Raw genomic sequence first — 19,554 nt, forward strand, 5'->3', positions numbered from 1 at the left:
CCATCCATCCATCCATCCATCCATCCATCCATCCATCCATCCATCTACTACCCTATAAATATATAAAACTTATCCCATTGTGGATGCACATTTCATTCTAGTTCAAAGTCAGGGAAAAAGATAGGCCTAAACTTAGTTGAAGCAAAAGAGAACTGAGGCTGTTTTCAACAGGATCATGGTGTTCCAAAGGATAGATATTATGTTAGGGAAGGCATAACTCCTGAATATTGTAGTATAGCATAATTTGATAGATGGGATGAAGGCCATGTCAAAATTGTCAAATCTTATTGGATTGGTAGAAACAAGATAGGAAAGATAAATACCCAAACCCTATGTCTTATAGGGATTTGTAATATAAACCATCACCTTGAAGTTGTACTCAGAAACCTACTGGGTAACAAGAGCAACTTGTGCAGGAGGAACGTTACATGGAAATAGTGAGGTAAGCCTATAGATACTCATGCCACTGCATTCTGGACTAATGGTAGCTTCTGAGTGATCTTCAGGTGAATTCATTGCAGTATTACACATATGAGGTGAGTAGGGCATGAATGAAGGGCTCTCAATTTAGAAAAATGAGCAATAAATGCTCAGGACAAATCTGCACAAAGGCCATAGCTGCCATCTGCTCTTTCAAACTCCCCAATTCCAAACCAGTTGTGCCATTCAGAAATAAGAATGGAAAATCCCCAGAACTAGAAGGTTTGTGGATACAAAGCCACTTGATCCTGCAACAGTTGATCTTAAGTCAGTTCCTCCTCATCAGACCGCTAGAGATGCCAAGGCCTGGGGCTAAACCTTGAGAGCATAATTTTCCCATGCAATGTTTACCCGTGCAATATTCTCAAAACACTTGCGGAGGTGAGGCTGTACAGCTGTAGGATCTTTGGTTTGAGACAGTATTTCTAAAAGTTCATCATCAGAAAGGAAGTAAAATCTGGAAAGGAAAAAGATTCTTGTTTGTCACAGGATTCTAGAGCACAACATGATATGGTACATTAGAATGCAATTTTAAAGCCTTGGATCTAATTCCAGAATCGATTAATTTCTAATGCAATCCTTCTACTGGGATTCTAAAAGAATAAACATTCCTTTTCTAAGAGGAAAACACTGAAAATGTAAGAATACCAAAGAGATTAATCCAGGATATTATGACAAAATTAGATCCCATTATTCTTTTATGAATTCCCAGTGAACTTTTTTTTTTAGAAATGATTATTGCCTGATGCTATTCTAAAAACTCTGGGAGATGTAGCATCAGTCTTAGAGGAGAGGACATTTTTCTCTGGGTAATAAATCTTTTTCTTTTTCCCTCCCTCTCTCTCTCCCTTCTTAAATGAGTAATACTCTGAATGTCTTACAGAAAAGAGACTTCAATTAAGACTTGTCTCAGAATATGAGTAAATCTTTGTCTAGTGAATTGAGCACATGGGAATGAAAGCTGATGCAAAACCTCCATACATGAAGCTCAAAATACATGCTACAAGCTTTCCCAGTCTTCTTTTCTATTGCTCTATATTTAAATCTCAATTACAATAATTTTACTCCTGAGGTTATACTGTAAGTTTCCTTGTTCCACATCTCTTGTCTCCCTGATACAAAAGCTGAACAGCATCCAAACATACATTTCCTTGAGTGAGAATGACAGGACATCTTCAAGTAGGAAGCAAGAGAGATCCGTCACTTTCTTTTCTGTTGCTCCTGGGTGTGTGTTTAAGTATTTCAGATCATACAATTACCTTGGGAAAGCTCCCCTCTTAGTCTCCAAGTATTCACTTAGACCTTTCTGCACCAGATCCAGTAATTTATTACATTCCCTTAGCTTTTCCAATAGTCTTGGGTCCGGGCATACATTAATTACCTGGAAATTGACAGATTAACACAATTGAGCAAGCAATGAAAATTGTAATATAATTTTACATTGCGGATTTAATTTCAGTCATGCACTAATAATAAGAATGCTGGTGTTATGTTACAACAAAAAGGGCTTAATATTGGGATGAAGCAAAATTACAAAGAACAAAGAACAAAATGAAGAGAAAGAGTAATGCTCTTCAAATCTTAGTTTGCAATCTCTATACCTTTGGTCTCTGTATTTAAAGAGAGCAAATTGATATTCAAAAGTAAATAAATTATTTGGAAAAGAAAAGAGAGAAAAATGGGTAGTAGGAAAAAGAGAAAAGGAGCTAGCTATCTATCCTCAAGAAAATGTAATCCATGAGAGAGTTTCCACCTAGAACTATGATTTTAAATAATTGTTTGAAGGCTAATGTTAACCATAGAATACCCTATTTGAATCCTACAGCAAGACAATGAGAGCTAACACTGAATAGAAGAAAGGAATGTATTTGTGAATAGGAGAAAAAAAAGAAACCGAAGTAGAACTCCCAAAACATGTCTTAACCATGTCTCTTCTCAGATGTGTAAATAAAGGGAACATTAAAGCTGTATAACTATAGAAGTTATGGAGATTCTCAGTCATCCAGGTCATGGACTGAATTGAAGAAGCTTTTTGGATGAAAAGTGAAACGTCTTCAAGGAAAAGCAAAGAAAATAAATACAAAAGTTCTTTATTTAATTTTGCTTATCCCAAAATCAACAGGACTCCTACCAAAATTCATTAACAATGGCACACAATAAGGTGCAAATTCAACAAGGAACAACAATTCTTAGAATTTGGGCAAGGATTAATTTGACCTAGTGTCCTAAACCTAAGAAACATATTACAGACGTGTATACATTGATAAGACTGAGTATTTTACACACTACATTTAATACATTTTAATATATTTCTTTAAATGTATGCAAAATCACCTTTTTAATAGCATTAAGCTTTGAACACATCCACATTATCATGGTTTTCATCCCCCAATTTCCTATGACCAGTTTGAAGCCAACCTGTTGCTAACCTTCAAAACGCCACAAATTCCAGGAGCTAATCAGTGCTCTTTCCAGCAGACCAGAGTGCAGACATGTTCCATCATTTATGTTTTAACCTCATGTTGTGTGGCAATTTCTCAAAAAGAATATTAATGTATTTGTCATAGAGGGGAAGCTATGAATAAGGCTCTATTTCTTTGTAATATTTTAAAGATCTTTGAAGTAATAGTGCCTTAGCAAAATGTTATTGTAGTAAATTTTCTACATGAATGGGAAAAAGACTGAGCAGAATGGTTAACATGAAGAAATGAGGAGATAAGAGAATTCCAGCCAATGAGAGACCAGCACATCCATAGACTCCTTGGAGAACAGCAAAGGGAAAGTAGCTGTTTGGGCATTTTCAAATACACCAAAACACAGCTTAAAATTGGTTGTTTCTTAAGCATTACTGATATTGTGGAATCATTAAAGTTCAGAGATAGCTTTAAAGTGACGTAGAGTCTTTTTGTAGAATTGCCCCATGCTAATAGTTTTAACCTCACCTCTCTGTTCTCATTGGCATTCTTCATAATCTTTCTCCACATCCTCTCCATTGTCTGGTAACGTTTACTTTCCACAGGTAATTGTCTATTGATGTCTTCCGAACTAAAAATGGGTTCCAGATATAGCCAGGAACGCTGGCAAGTGAGCCATTCTTCCAAGACATCCTAGAAATAATAGGTCGTATAAGTGTCTATGTATGTATGTAGATAGATAGATAGATGATAGATGATAGATAGATAGATAGATAGATAGATAGATAGATAGATAGATAGATGATAGATAGATAGAATAGAGGGAGGGAGAGAGGAAGGAAGGAAGGAAGGAAGGAAGATATCCCCCTAGAGGATATTTGCTGTTTATTCAGATTCATACAATTCTGTTTTTCACAAACTGCTTAAGACCTGGTTTTTCTCCCTGGACCTGAGTTAGGATGGCGTCAAACTTTTGGGGTTGGTTATTGGCTTTTGGAATTTTGTTTCTGGTTCAACAATCTTCCTTGCATTTTCTTGGCATTTTTGTATTTTAATTTTTATCTGTAAGATGCCCAGAATTCCCGTGGGGTCGTTAGTTTTGACATTGAAATAATAAATAAATACATTTATTAAACCACTTTGACCATAGTTAAAGGCCACCGCAATGCATAAAATTAGAACTTGGATTATACGTACATGGAATCATAGATAGATATTTATATCAAGGGACTTGGTTTTGAGAAAGGTAAAGTATCTTTAATCTTTAGAAAACTTAGGAGAAAATGGCTCATACACACTTTTTAATATTAAAGACAGCAAACAGTGACAATCTTTTGTCAAAGAAATGGTTTCTAATTTTAAGATACTCTATTCTCACCCTTCTTATAGAGCAAATTCAGCACATAAGGAACGAAGAAGACATAGACTTCTGTTATATGAATAGAAGTCTACTCATGTCAAGTTGAATTTAAATATACATTAGGACATCCAAAGAGATCTCATCCCTTACTGCATGCAAAATATAAATTTTGGAGAGAAATTTGCAGCTCAAATATAAAATATACTCTTAGGTCTCAAGAAGAGTATGGTATTTGCTCTAGATCTGGCTTATTCATGAGTAAAAAAAAACTAGAAAAAAATGATCAAAATGATGGCTGTACAGTATAGCCAGCAGTTTAATAGTTTATAAATTCTATATCTACTGAACCAGAGTTACAAAGATTTCACCAATCATCTCATATATTAGTGAACCTCCTTTCCAAAACAGTCTAAAAGACTGTAAGGGGAAGGAACCATTTATTGCTGTATGAAGTATGTCTACTTCATACATAACATGCAAGGAAAAACATTGACTTACAGCATTTAAATAAAATAACATTGACTTACAGGAGTGTTAAACTCGTGGTCAATGGGCTGCATGAGTCATGCACTGGCCATGACTAATCCCATTTTAGCAAAGGGGGAAAAAGTTGTGATATATCATGTGATGACAATGCGTCATCATAGGTTTGACACCCCTGACTTACAGCATTTAAACAATGTAACCGGAAATCCAAACATTCATGATAGAAAGGCATAGAAAATAAAAAATACAAAATAAAAAGGTGAAACCAGTCCATTTTATACGTGTGCCAAATTCCAAATTTCTTAACCTATTATTGCAGCAAATTAGCTTTCAATAGCCTCAGTACCTTCAACAACTGACAATTTATATCAACACTAGTCATTTTAAAAAGGGACTTTCTCTTATTGTTCTTTCACTGTTTAAATCCTAATGTGAAAAGTAGAATATGTTACATTCTTCAAAAATAAAAACAAAACTTTTTAAAACAACCATTTTAAACCAGAACAGGCCTAGTGATAAGCAAAAAGACCTTGGAGTGGGGGGTGGGGAAACAAATTGGTTGCCCATTTTCCCTTTTAAACATTTTATGTAGTGACCGTACACTGCAATGTTCTTCAGAAAAAAAACATGGCATTAACCACCTTATGACATAATAAAGCATCAAGAAAGTGGTGGATATTATATTGGTTGATGTAATAACTAAAGTATTGCTAAAATACCAAAGCATATTGATTTTCCTGCACTCTATTATTCTTGCGGGAAGAGTCATTATTCTTTTTTATATTATGCAGTACAAGAAGGAACAAATTTAAGTGAGACACTAAGCATTAAAATGTGTTTCAAAAATAATAACTATATCATGAAGCCCTTTTAATTTTGGAGCTACTGCCAAAATTGTTCTAAAGTGAAAAATAAAAATCATGGAAAATAATAAACAAACGAGATGCCCTTTCTGAAGTTAATTAGAAGGCCTCTTTATACCTCCATTAACCAGAGTATAAACATGCCCTGGAAAAACTTGTTTTCTGAAATGTCCTCATGATATTGGTTTCATCTCATCCTCATCTCAGCGCAGGAGTAAGACAGGCTTAAGTGGTCCTTAGCGCTCTGGTGTTAAACTGTTTTTTTCCTCTTAAGCTGAAAATGCATCCAAAGACAATGACAAGGTTTGTAAAATTGCTAGCCATTATGTCAGAGGAAATGTCAGTTGACTTGTAACTTGTGGGACCAGAGAGGCTTTTTTAAATTGATGCCGGCTTCCCCTTTTCTCCCTGGTCAATTAATCCACAAATTGCTTTGCCTGTTATGCCCTACGCCTACATAATCAAAGCAGTACCATATAGTGGGAACTTAGAACATGCATTCATAGTTGCAGCATAGGGTTTATTAATAGGGACAGAAAAAAAATACTGGTATATTTTTCTGTTAACTCAAGAAATAGAGGATAGTACTTTTATCAGCAGAGAAAGATCTTAAGATAAGACCTTCCTTGAGAAATCATTAAATCGTTAAAATGGGCATCAATATAAAGTTTTCAGCATTCGTGCATATGTGCCTGAAGTAACAAGGTCAAGTGTATTATAAATTTTAAATGTATGAGTGGCAGCACAGCGCTGAACTGTTTCTTAATATTTATTATACTTGTAAAGTCCAGAATAGCTGGATTCTTGGAATCCTTCTGATGATGAGGAAATGCTGTGGTATCTTTCAACGTTTTCCTCATCCAGTAATAATGACTGTTCCTTGAACACAGGGCAACCAAGGTTTTTATGGAAAAGTCAGCCAATTAATTTTAGTTATTATAAACCCACTGAGTTGGTTATTCCACAAAAATAATATTTGGGCTAAAGAAGGAAGAGTTAGGTTAGGAATCTCATCTAGTTCACATTCCGTTAATGTCCATCCGATACAATGGCACTGAATGCTCTATGACCAGCTGAAGTAATTACTTGCAGAATGACCCTGAGATTATTCACTAACTTTAACCAAAAGGACACCCCTTTTTGAAGTGCGTTGGCTTAGTCAGGTTCAAAGCCCCACTTTCTTGATGCCTGATTAAATATGCTCTAAGGTCTTCGAGTCTCACTGGTACTGGCAAGCGTACAATATTCCTCTGAGTCAGGCTGAGGGTTACAAAATTACAGTTCTCTCTCCTCTTCAGATTTTGTGGGCAGACAGGTGTGTAATTAAGTGTCTTCTTCAAAGCAGACAGCCCTGAGACTACAGTGGATGGTCAAGAAGTCATTGGGGGTGGGGGGGGGAGAATAACAACAGTGTGCTAAAACTTTCTGAAATTGAAGAAAAGGGCATCATAATCCCAAACATTCATTTTCCTGCAATCCCAGGATAACAAGACTTGCAAGTTAACCTTTGTGCCTCTTAGGCAGCGGATAAGGCAGCAGATCTTCCTGGGAGCATTATTTTCGTAATTGACAAAGATGATATTGTCTGTGTCCAAAGGGTTGCACTGGCATTCTAGCATTCCTTTTTGTAACGCTATACTAAGATTTTTCCAGCAAAATAGAAAAGTGCTTCTCTGTGGGAAAGTTTTTATCTGTTGGTAAAAATCTTTGCAACCCACATCATATGGAAAATCAATCTGTCTGGTAAAAGGATTTTTTTTAAATGTGCAAAACCACGCTTGAAGTACACATGATCACATTATAAGTGCAAACATGTCACCTGGTTTGTTCAGACCTCGTGTTTTACCTCTGTGCCATTCTGCAATATTCTGCAGAGTTTGAGTCAAACATGTAATGATGGCTAATGACCATAAATAGAGTAAAAATATTAAAAATAAAGACTGTATATGGCAATTAGGTGACCCTGGGATATTGCAACCATCATAAATACAGCTCAGTTGCCAAGTTCCTGACTTTTTAACAGGAACACTGTGACAGTCATAAATGTTAAGACCAGTCATAGGTTACTTTTTACAGCACTGTCAATGATTTTTAAACAGTCATTAAAAAAAATAGTTGTAAGTCAAAGATTACCTATATTATAAATCAGAAATTTACCCACGGATTTCTATTTTTAAAATTATTTTACTGACTCTCGTGAGGTTTTAAGATTAACAGTAGCCAGGAGGAAAAAAAGATTTATTTTCTCAATTTAGTAAATATTATGCAAAACTACACAAATACAAGTATTTGCTTTCACTTTTCTGCTCTTCATACATTACTTACAATTATTTATTCCATTTTCCCTGTCAAACACAATAAGCTTTACCGTTAATTTAAATTTAAAATTAAATTAAATATAAATTAGCTTAAATTAATTTAAATTCATTTTCATAATATATTCCTCACTGCATTATACCATTTATATAATATTCCTGGCAATTCATTATGTTTGAAGCTGACAATATGAAGTCGTCTCCAAGTTCATGTACATCTATGTCCCCAATTGACACATTTATCCATAAACACATTAAACTATTAAAATCTCACCATAGAACTTTGCTTTATTTTCTATTCAGTGATAACATGTTTGCTAAATATTCTATTTATTCTCATGCATTCTTTGCTAGCAGTATTATCATATTCAGATTCCAATCTACTTCCTATTTTGCAAAATATTCCATGTTTTTAAGCTGATTTATCATATGCTTCCTCTAAATCAGTAAGTATTAAAGGCAAAAAGAGAAGGAAATGGCAGAGGGTGAGATGGTTAAATAGTGTCATTGACACAATAAACATGATTTTGGGCAAATTCCAGGAGAAGGACAAGTGGTCTGTCATTGTATAGTTCATGGAGAGACAAAGAATGATGACTGAACAACAAAATCAATAAGTATGTACTGAGCTTTTTTTTAAACATACATTTATTTTTCAGCTGCGTTAAGAAGAACGAAATTGTGATCTGCACACCCATTTTTCTGGCATGTTACTGGATTTCATGGCCTCACTACATTCCCCCAAATTTAGCTCATTACCTTTTGGTACTCTTTTGATCAAAATTCTGGAAAAAAAAAACCACCCTTCTTAAACTAATCCCCTTGTATTTGCTATAAGGGAATAATGCATAAGTGAATAATAACTTTGTATAGGGGGAATAATAACAGTTCACTTAATCTACAGAGTAAGTAGAAGTTGAAATCTATACCCAAAGATATCAACATGGATTGATCTGAGCATGCACTAGGAGCTTTTTTGGCTCCCGTACCAAAAGCTGGAGGAGCGCAGGGGGGGTCGTGCACAGGCGTGCCACACTCATGCTATGTGTGCGACTCCCCTCCCTGTGCATGCATGTGTGCGCGACCAGCGCCCCCACTTTTGGCATGATTTTTTTGCCCTCCCCAGGTTCCAGAGGCTTTCTAGGAGCCTGAGGAGGGTGAAAACAGCTCCCCCCAACACCCTCAGGAGCTCCCCTGAAGGCTCTGGAGGGCAAAAAACGGACGTATGGGGAAGTTTGGGAATGGTGACTTCTGGTTTGTCCATAGGGCTGATTTTCGCCCTCCGGAGCCTTCAGGAAAGCTTTCAGAAGGTTCCGGAGGGTGAAAAACGGTCCTATGAGCAAACGGTCCTATGCCCAAAGAGCTGGTTCTTTGCACTCTGGAGGCTTCAAGGAAGCCTTTGGAGGACAAAAAATGGCCTCAAAAGAAGGCCAAAGTCAGCTGGCCAGCACGTGCTTGCGTCTTGCATGCCCTGGTAAATGCTCCGCGTGCCACCTGTGGCATGCTTGCCATAGGTTCGCCATCACGGCACTAAGACCTATGTATCAAAGATGTTGATCTCTCAAGTTACTATCTTCAGAATTATTTTAGTTAAGTATTTGTGTTAAATATAATCCCTCTTCTGATCACACAAAGCAACTTGAAAGTGTGTACCTGGGTTAACTTCAACTTAGTTTCCCATGTATTGATCCTATCCTCAAATGGCTTTTTAAAAGGCGAGAAGGACATGCTTTGTGTCATAACAATATGATCATCAAGAAGCTGAGAAGCTTCATCAGGACTCTTCAGAATAAATGTTTCAGTTTCTTTGTAGGGAACTACATTGAAGAGAATAGATTCCCATTCATGCTCCATTTTATCCAAAGCCTAGGAAATGTGAAAAAATATTATTAACATCACTGAACATAGCTCACTTTAAAAATGGCAACTGGACAAAAGTTAACAGAGTGCAATGGCATTGATAGTAGGCTGAGCTTTACTAAGCAGAAAAGAAGGAAAGAAAGAAAATAGGAACTATTGTTTTCTACCTAAACTTTTTATTCTTAGAAAACTTAATGAATGACATGCAAATATATAAGATTTCCAGTGAATTTCATCCTAGTTTAAGTCATCCAGCATTCTTTATACCTTATGTTAATTTAAGAAATGATACTTTCTTCTCAGAGAGACTGCCAATGTTTTTTACCAATATATTGTATTAGAAAATTAAAATTCTCTGAACAAGAAGTAAGAAGAAAACAATTCAGCTATTAAATAGCATATTGGAACACAAAGGAAGGCTGCAGGGAAAAAGAAATTGAATGGCATCCTCACATTCTCAATTGAGTATTCCTTTCCTGCAATTTCAGCAATTTTGGCTATATTCTCAATGTGATCCTGGAGCTTCATCTCCAGGCAGCGGGCAAATGTCAAGTTGGCTTTGGGCTTCACGTTGATTTTTATCTCCTCTGAAAGCATGTCCCAGTGGCGATTGCGCATGCCAGGATTGCGCAGCCCTTGAATCAGTGGTATGTAAGGCCTGAATTCCTCAATTTTGCCACGGATTTCCACAGCCACATCCTGGCATGCTTTTCATAAGACAGAAAAAATAACCATCAAAAGACACCAGGATAGAGTAAATCACAGCATTGTTTACAGAAAAAAGCAATCAGGAAAAGATCACTGACAAATGCAGCATTACATTAACTGAAGGAAAATCTTCAGTTTCTCCTAGCAGGCGTTATTTCTTTGTATATCTGATTAAAGATTATTTTTTCCAATAGATGTTTTCTTTTAAGTTATAATTGTGAGAAAGGCAGTGCTGGGGCAATATTTTAAAATTGTTTTGAATAGTCTGCTGCATAGCCTCTGGTTGCTCTTGCAGTAGAAAAGTAATAAGCTAGCAGTGCTTTCATGAGACAAGATTCTTTCAGTACAGGAAAAAAAATTTTTTTTACTTCGTTATACAATTGTATTTTTAATCCTCCTGTTTACATATATATTCCTTCATGTTATTTTTTGGCTAAACCGATTCCCTGCATTTCAAATAGAATACATTGCTTAAAACAGAACACAAGTTAAAAGGCACCCCCCCCACCCCACAATCCTCCAGTGCAGAATATATTACAATTGAAACATAAAACTACTGTCAAGATCATTTCAGAAAAAGTTTATAATTCTGATATATTTGTATAATTTCTGAAAGGGTGCAGAGGGAAGCATTTTCTAAGTATTTTTTACATCCATTATTTTTTCTGAATTTTCTGAAACTCGCTTTCCATTGAGCAGGCCCACAATGTGGTTGTATTACAACAGGTAAAAATAGACAAACAAACAGTTTCTAAAGAAGTCCAGATTTTAGTTTCATCCCTCATCAAAACATAATTGGTTCAAGGCAGAGGTGGGTTGCTAACCAGTTTACTACTGGTTTGCTCGTGCTCGCACATGAGCTCACACAAGCGCAGAAGCATTTGGGTGGGTGGGCGGAGCCTCCCACTGCCACCACTACTGGTTTGGCTGGCAGCAACCCACCTCTGGTTCAAGGCCTAGCACTTACCTGGAATATCCTTGAAATGTTTTACGCATTTATGCATTGTTTTAAAGGACTCGTTGACATTCTTCTCCAACTGCTCTGCATCAATGGCAGACAGAGGATCATTCATCCAGCTGTCTGCCCAACGAAGCCAGTCTGATGCTGTGCTCCAAAGATCATAGAAGGGCTGAAAGTCTTTAACCATCCTGGACAACTTATCATACTGAGGGAAGCAAAAACAAGAAAGAAAGAATTTTGTTTGTTGAAAGTATCTTCTAAACCAGGGGTGTCAAACTAGATTTCATTGAGGGCTGCATCAGGGTTGTGTTTGACCTGGGGGGGCAGGGTATGTGTGGCCAGGGGGGGGGCATGTGGCCCTCCCAAGCTCTGTTTTCACTGGCAGAGGGCTGCAGGGGGATGTCACAGCTGAAAGCTACTCTGGGAGGCCTGTGTGTGGCCCTCCCGAGCTATGTTTTCACTAGCAGAGGCACCATTGGCCGGTCCTTCACTGTTTCCAGGGCAGGCCCATGGACCAGATCTAAGCACCCTGTAGGGCGGATTCGGCCCACAGACTTTGAGTTTGACACCCCTGTTCTAAACAAAGTCAATAGGCAGTCATGCTGTGCATTTATTTGCTCCTCCTATGCTAGTATAAATAAAGATGGAAGGAGCCCTAAAGCCATTTTGACAGTTCTTTTTTAAAAAAAATATCTTGAGAGGAACTCTACTCTCAACAAAGCAGATGATCACAAGTCTCTTATGGGCTGGCATTAATATTTTACCCTCTTTAGAATCAGTATACGATGGAACACCAAACTAATTACTTTTGACCATATCCTAAAAGAGAAAACATTGAGAAATCTAATAAGGAAACAATGTTAGGTTTCATTTGCACAGCCTCCAATCCGCCATTTAAAGCCATCTTACTAAGCACAGGTGATCCTCAACTTACAACCATTCATTTAGCACTGTTCAATGTTACAATGGCACTGAAAAAATGCTGCAATCTATGACCAGTCCTCACATTTACAACCACTGCAACATCCCCACGGTTATGTGATCAAAATTCACGCACTTGGCAACTGGCATGTATTTCCAATAGTTGCAGCATCCCATGGTCATATGATTGCTATCTATGACCTCTTCAGGGGACTTCAAACAAGCAAAGTCAACAGGAGAAGTGAGAATTGTTTAAAGAACACACAATTCACTAAACAAACATAGTGATTTGCTTAACAGTCATGACAAAAACAGTAATAAATTAAGTTGTGACTCACTTTACAACTGCTTGTTTAGCAGTAGAATTTCTGGTCCCAGTAAGTTGAGAATTACCTGTGTTCTTTAAACCTATGTGCTCATGATGTTGCCTTGCCTCACAGTTAGAGCTGAAACCACCCAATTTTGTATCTAATTGATGGGTGTTAAAGTGGCCTATTTCATCCTCTCTTGGTACAAGATTAAGGAACTGGGATCTACCAGTATCTCCTGGCCACTTTCAGAAACGGCATAGATAGTCCACTTTTCAGCCCTAGCAACTGCTTGTGGGGTTTAGTTTTCCAAAGAGAATGGAAGATGAAGATTTCATATTTTCTCATTTATTGAATGATTCTGTCAAGAGTTTGCTATTTCTAGTCTGCACATATAGATTACATAATGGAGTAAATCGTTCCAGATATGTTCCCTGTGAAGAGTGAAGAATGTTCCCACTTCTGATAGCTAATCTGGTCAAAGTAGTGAAAGAGAGGATGAAATACAGGGCAAAGGCTGGGGAGCAGGGGTCAGGAGAAGTGGGGAGTCCACCAGCCAGTACTGGTCAACAACCTCCTGTCCTTTTGTTTTTACGCAGAGCTAGAGAGACAGAAAGGCTAAGTGAGGTAGAAAGACAGAGGAAAACATAAAAAGAGAACAAGAATTTCATGTGGGAATCTGAGGATCATCTGCAGTATAGGTGACTTCAATGTAAAATAAGAGTCCGATCCTGAATGAAACTCTATAGATCCTCAGCATCAGATTCTGCCAGAAGATTAAATTAGTGGATATAGTCATCAGTCAAAATATGCCTCTTGTTCCAGCCACATCCCTTGCCAAGGACAGCAGTTAGTGATGGTTTTTTTTTTTTTGCTATAGGAAATTTACCAATTGCTCTTTTTAATTTGTTCCCCATTATAGCTAATGTGGTAAAAATGGTGCCATTGGTTGGCCTCATTATTGGGATAGAACAGTGCTTTGTCTGATGGTTCAGAGCAGATTGTGTTAATTTTTGTGTCAGCTCATAAACTAAAGGAAGCATATTAAAGCAGCTGTCTGGATAGTCCTGTAGGGGATATCAATCAGGAATTTACTTGCTCACATTTTATATTATATTAACCATATTTTTCAGCCAAATTATATTAATGTTTAATCTGAACTTTTCTAGATGGGGTTTCAGACCTGGATATAATACTGAGATGGCATTGATTGCACCTGTGGTGGAACCAGGATTGGCTAGTGCATGATTGCCATGAGGTCTTAAGCGCCATCAAGATCATTGATTATGGTTTACTTTGGATTGGCTCAAAGGGTTAGGAATGGGGGACATAGTATTACACTGTTTCTCCCTCTTCTCTCCATGGCTGGTTCCAGCTGAAGATGAGAGATCTAGCCTTAGGCCCTTCTTTTGTAGAGTATCTCAAGGTTCTCCCTACTCTTATATACCATCTATGTGGATCTCTTGCATGAAGTCATCTGTTGGCATCTAGACCAATTAAGTGATGTTGCCTTAATAGCCATAAACTGTGGAAATCTGGATGAAGACAATTTCAGACTGAACCCTAGTTAAGCCTAGTAACCATGAACTTTGGGCATATCAGAACATCTCATCAGCAGTTTTGGATGGGATTTCAATTTCACAGACTGAAATGTTGTGCAATATGGAGGTCTTCCTAGACTCTTGAGTCCTGCATAAAGAATTGGCAGCAAACATGGCCAGGAGACCTTTTACAGACATTGTACACCAACTGCACCAATTTCTGGATACCACAATCACTCATGTTTTAGTTAGCTTGCAGTTGGGCTGCAGCAATGCACCCAACATGAGGCTAATTATGGAGATAATTGAAAAGTTATAGCTAGTCCAGAATTGAGCAAAGCTGTGAAAGTAGTTATTTACACACCATAGTACACCTATTAACATCACTATATGAGATATACTGGTTACCAATCAATTTCTGAGTACAATACAAATTGCTAATGGCTACCCATAAAGCCCTTCACAATACAGGGCCTAGATATCTGAAGGACTGTTTTTAATCTCTGCTTGTCCAACCAGACCTGATAGGTTTGGCATGCTCTAGTCCCATCAGTCAAGTGTTGGCTTTCAGGGGGCGTGCCTTTTCTCTTGCAGCATCTACCTATAGAATAATGTTCCCTGAAATTCAGATTGACCTGGTCCTGCTGCCCTATAGAAAAGCTTTGAAGACTTTGTTCCTCTGGGGATTGGACCAGGAAATTACATGAGACTATTCTGAATGCAAATTCTGTTGGGCACTCTTTCAAATAATTTCTGCTGTATTTTTAATTCTCAGTTTTCATTGATTTGTTGATTGATTCATTCATTCATTCATGGATACCAATATGAATGCAAATATCTGTCTTTCCTCCTGCTAGGCACTTATTTCACCTGACTTTTGTAATTTCTTAAATTGGTTAAAAATAGGAAATTGGGAAGTGGTTATAAAATATGGGGTTCATATTTTGTTGGGAAAAATAAGGGGCAAATCTGAAAAGGGGGTAAATCTGAGAGGTTTATAACAATAAATAATTCTTTACACTTATAAATTTGCTTTACAAAGGAAAAAGTTAAGAGTAGAGAAAAACTTTACAAAAATGTATATTCTAATAAAATAAAAGCAAACAGTATATATATATTTACTTTTAAAGAGACAATTCAATTATATATTTTTCACATGAATATTGGTACTATTTGTATGGTAAAAGTTAAATGAATAAACAAAAGGTAAAAGTAAATTTTTGAAAAACAAATAACTCTACAAGATAGCTTTTTCCAAATTTATAATAAAAATGTATGGTCACAGTAATATAAACTACCTATGTAAGAGTTGAAATGAAATAAATGTAATATCATAATAACTAAAAAGAAATATATTTTACATATATAATGTATTACAATAAACATATTGCAGACTATATGTAAGAGACGGACTGTAGAAAAAAAGTTAGGATCAAAGTTACATAGGAATTAATTATAAAAAATGAGTTTAGACCCTTTGGGCATCAAATGTATAAGTATGACAATGCCAACTTCTTTCTACAAATGTTGATATTATTTCACATAGGAATAGAAAGGCAAAAAATGTAAACAACATATGCTTGTGATAAAATTTAATATAAAGTTTTTTATTCCATGTTGCCCGAATGGTAGATAAAACATTCAGCCAGTTAAAAAAAAGAAGAATGCTAGTTTACTATTTTTAACCAGGTCCCTTTGCTTATTAGACTTTAATCATAAAACCTGTAGCTGAATTTCCCTGGACTTTGGTTAATAACTAATTTTTATACAATATATGCAGTAAAAGGGGTCCCTGGACATAGTCCTCCAGCATTAATCAGTTTGGAGCAGAGGCTTTTTTAATCCCCCTAACAGGGCTCTTTCCAGTTTAATGCAACTGGATGAGTCTGAATAGCGGCTGATCACTGGAAGCTGTGGAGATTAAGTGAAGCTGAAGAGAAAGAGCTGGCTTTCTCTGCCACTCTGTACTCCCCAGCACAACCACATATGTGTGCACACACACACACACAGAGTAACTCTCAGCTGTTACGTAGGGTGCATATACAGCCTTCTCTCCCCTTCACTTGCTACCTCTCCCAGCCTCAGCAGCTGGTCCTTAAACTGGGAGAAGTGGCCAGTGAATAATAGGATAAATTCTGACAGATGACTTAAACCTTCAGGTGATGTGATTGGCACATGATTTTCCCACTGGCTAGTGATGCTGACAATATGGGGGAAGAGCAGTGTTCCCAACACATGAATTGAGGAGACATTTTCTAGCTCATAGACAGAACAGAAGCAACTGGAATGGGCACCGGAGACAGTAAAATATATGCCTGTTTAGTTTTCTGCTGCTCACAGACAGGAGAAAAACATTTGTTAGATCACAGGGAAGAATTTTAAATCAACCTGCTCAGAAAATACAGACAGCAATGTGGTGAAGTTGTAATGAGATACTGGTGATGAGCTAGTGGGAAGCTTTTGTTCACAAAGGAATATAAAGCATGATGAACGGACAAAAATGCTGGACACTCACATTAGTTACATGCATGCCGAAAATACGCTCCCGATTATTGTAAAGCAATGCCAACTGCTGGGACTCTTTCAATTGCTTCCTGATTCTTCTGGCTTCATTGGCTATCTCATGGGCCCGACCAATATCCATGTGTGCAGAAAATCCAGCCACTGCAATCTGGGAAAGAAAGCAGATGTAATATATAGGAAGAGAGAATCCTTCAGTCAGACAAATATGTTGACTGGAAAATAGGTCTATGAATTTCTTCCAACATTTCAATTGTGTAGTTGCCTTTTGGTTACAAGTTCAATGCATTTCTGAGATGAGATTAGCAACCAGTCTTGGAATAGCATATCAGGGTTGCATTTTTAAAAATGGATTGGGGTAATTTTTTATTTTTTTTACTTTGAAATGTTTAATCAACAAACACACATATTCTTAAAATAACCCCGGTCACATTTCACTTGATTTTGGGGTGGAAAATAAATCAAAAGGTGTATGTACAACCCCCCCCCCCCCCAACAAATTGCCTTGGTTGCATACTCTTCCATACACAGAAATAGACACACATATATAATATTCATATCCAGAGCAATAGCATTGTAGGTTTGTTACAGGTGGGTAACAAAATTTGAAAAGGAGATGTTTGGTGCATATGGTATTTAGCCACAGGCTGTATACCTGGATTTTAGCAAGTTGGTAACAGCATGAATTAAAACCAATATTTGCAAAATATTCAAAGTAACCCCATTTTAAACATATGGGAAATAATCTCCAAATAGGACTTGACATGTAAATACATTCAGGACAAGAGCAAATGTATAGTCTAAGCAAAACCATGGAAACATATCCTTTTTATATGAAAAGTCTTATATTTTATATTAAAAGTCTATGTGCCAAAGAACATTTATTGCAGGATAGGGCCATGTAAACCCTGATGATGATATTGCATGAATTAAATAAGAACAGTTATTTTGACAAATGTGGTTAATACACAATTTCATGCATCAATGCATGTTTTTTTAATGCAGTGGTTCTCAACCTGTGGGTTGGAACTCCTTTGGGGGTCGAACGACCCTTTCACAGGGGTCGCCTAAGACCATCGGAAAACACATCTTTTCAAAGGTCTTGGGAACTGAGATATCAATTTTATGGTTGGGGGTCACCACAACATGAGGAACTGTATTAAAGGGTTGCGGCATTGGGAAAGTTGAGAACTACTGGTTTAATGAGAATGAGAGAATGAGAATCAGAGAAACCTGCATTCAGGGATTTGTACCTGAAGGCCATCTAAACGTTCCAAGAAATTGTTTTGATCCATCAGCTGAATTTTATGGAATCTTTCCTCATCTTCAACATGCTGTTGTCTTATTAATTCAATTTGTGTAGTGATCTTCAGAGGCCAATTACTTGCAGCCCACCTGAAAGCACAAATGAATGTCTCTTGGGGTTTTATAAGAAAGTGCTAATACTTCTTACAGCTAAATACATGCAGTATCTGGGAATGAAAATTAAAAAAATAATCCCACAAACTCCTTAATATCACACTTCCATCATGCATGCAAACCATGCTATAATTCAAGAAAAGAAGCTCCAGTGAAACAAAAGACCAAATAGCTACCTTAGTTCTCAGCCTATAAAAATAGGAAATATTATAATGACCCATTTCATGATAAGATATTTTTGAGCCTGATCACTGAAATAATAGTAGATAAATTATGTTGCAAATCAAACATGTTATTCAAATTCTTAACAAGTTAAAAATAACCTCCAATTATGTTCAGGGTATTTCAACTCACATCATATGTAATATTTATATGTTTTCTTATTGACTTTAAATGCTATGGAAAAGAGAATACACTTTACAGGCTGGGACCAAATTTTCTACTTTTTGCATCTAGTTTGTAGCATATATTTGCATTGAAATGTTGGCAAGGACAGACATTCTCGAGCAATTCATAGGTTCTTGTGAATGCTCTACATCTATCTACACAGAAATATACAGTCTAACAATCTCACACTTTACAGTCACTAAATTCATTGGTCTTTCATGAGATGCAACACAAAAAAGACCTTTATTTTTTTTTAAAAAAAGGTCAGAAACTACAAGATTGCCTAAATTCAAGGCTGCAGGCTCAGACCATCACAGCTTCTGCATTTGAATAAGGTAGTGCAGCAGGTATCTTTTCTGGCTGCCTGAAGAGATTTGATGAAGCCCTCTGATGTGTAAATAAAGCCCTAAGGCACAAAATATAATAACCCAGGCCAAAGGTCTTGCTCTGACTGCAGGGGAAATGACTTATGCTTACTTGTCATTGAAGTCATCTTGAGTCAAATTGTAAAGAAATTCCTCCATGACTTCATATTCTTCCATAACACTACTTATCAATTCCTACAGGATGATACATAGAGAGAGAGAAAAACAGAGGCAGATATTATTTCCATGATCAACATTTCATTCCATTGCAGAACAAAATTTAATATGGTGAGATTCAGATACAAGGATGAAGAAAGAAGAAATAATTCTATTGCTTGATTGTTAGGCTATAGTAACACAAGGAACATAGCAGGATCTAAAAACCTCTGAAGTATTAATTTAGGATACTTTAGGAAGTGTAAGACTATAGCAGGGGTGTCAAACTGGCAGCCAGTGGGCCAGATGCATCATGTGCAGGCCACGTCCACCCCACCCCAGTGAATGGGGAAAACATCGCGAAATGTCACATGATGGCAACATGTCATGACAAATTTGACACCCACATTATAGATGATTCTAAAAGCCTGTTAAATCATATTGGCAACTGCAAGACGGTGTTATTGCCAACTCTACCATGCTTTTTAGC

The 19,554-nt window shown here is 36.9% G+C and overlaps 1 protein-coding gene across 1 annotated transcript in view; it reads right to left on the reverse strand.

Annotated features, from left to right (window-relative positions):
• Nucleotides 1-19,554, reverse strand: part of DNAH1 (dynein axonemal heavy chain 1) — a 151,797-nt gene that overhangs the window by 97,272 nt on the left and 34,971 nt on the right. Inside the window, 9 exon segments of the mRNA XM_032210546.1 lie at nt 832-937; nt 1,740-1,861; nt 3,423-3,587; nt 9,572-9,784; nt 10,232-10,485; nt 11,454-11,652; nt 16,733-16,888; nt 17,991-18,132; nt 19,021-19,103. Of these exon segments, the coding sequence (XP_032066437.1) occupies nt 832-937; nt 1,740-1,861; nt 3,423-3,587; nt 9,572-9,784; nt 10,232-10,485; nt 11,454-11,652; nt 16,733-16,888; nt 17,991-18,132; nt 19,021-19,103 (1,440 nt within the window).

This window comes from Thamnophis elegans, chromosome 2 (genome assembly GCF_009769535.1).
Source record: "Thamnophis elegans isolate rThaEle1 chromosome 2, rThaEle1.pri, whole genome shotgun sequence".
Lineage (NCBI taxonomy): Eukaryota > Metazoa > Chordata > Lepidosauria > Squamata > Colubridae > Thamnophis > Thamnophis elegans.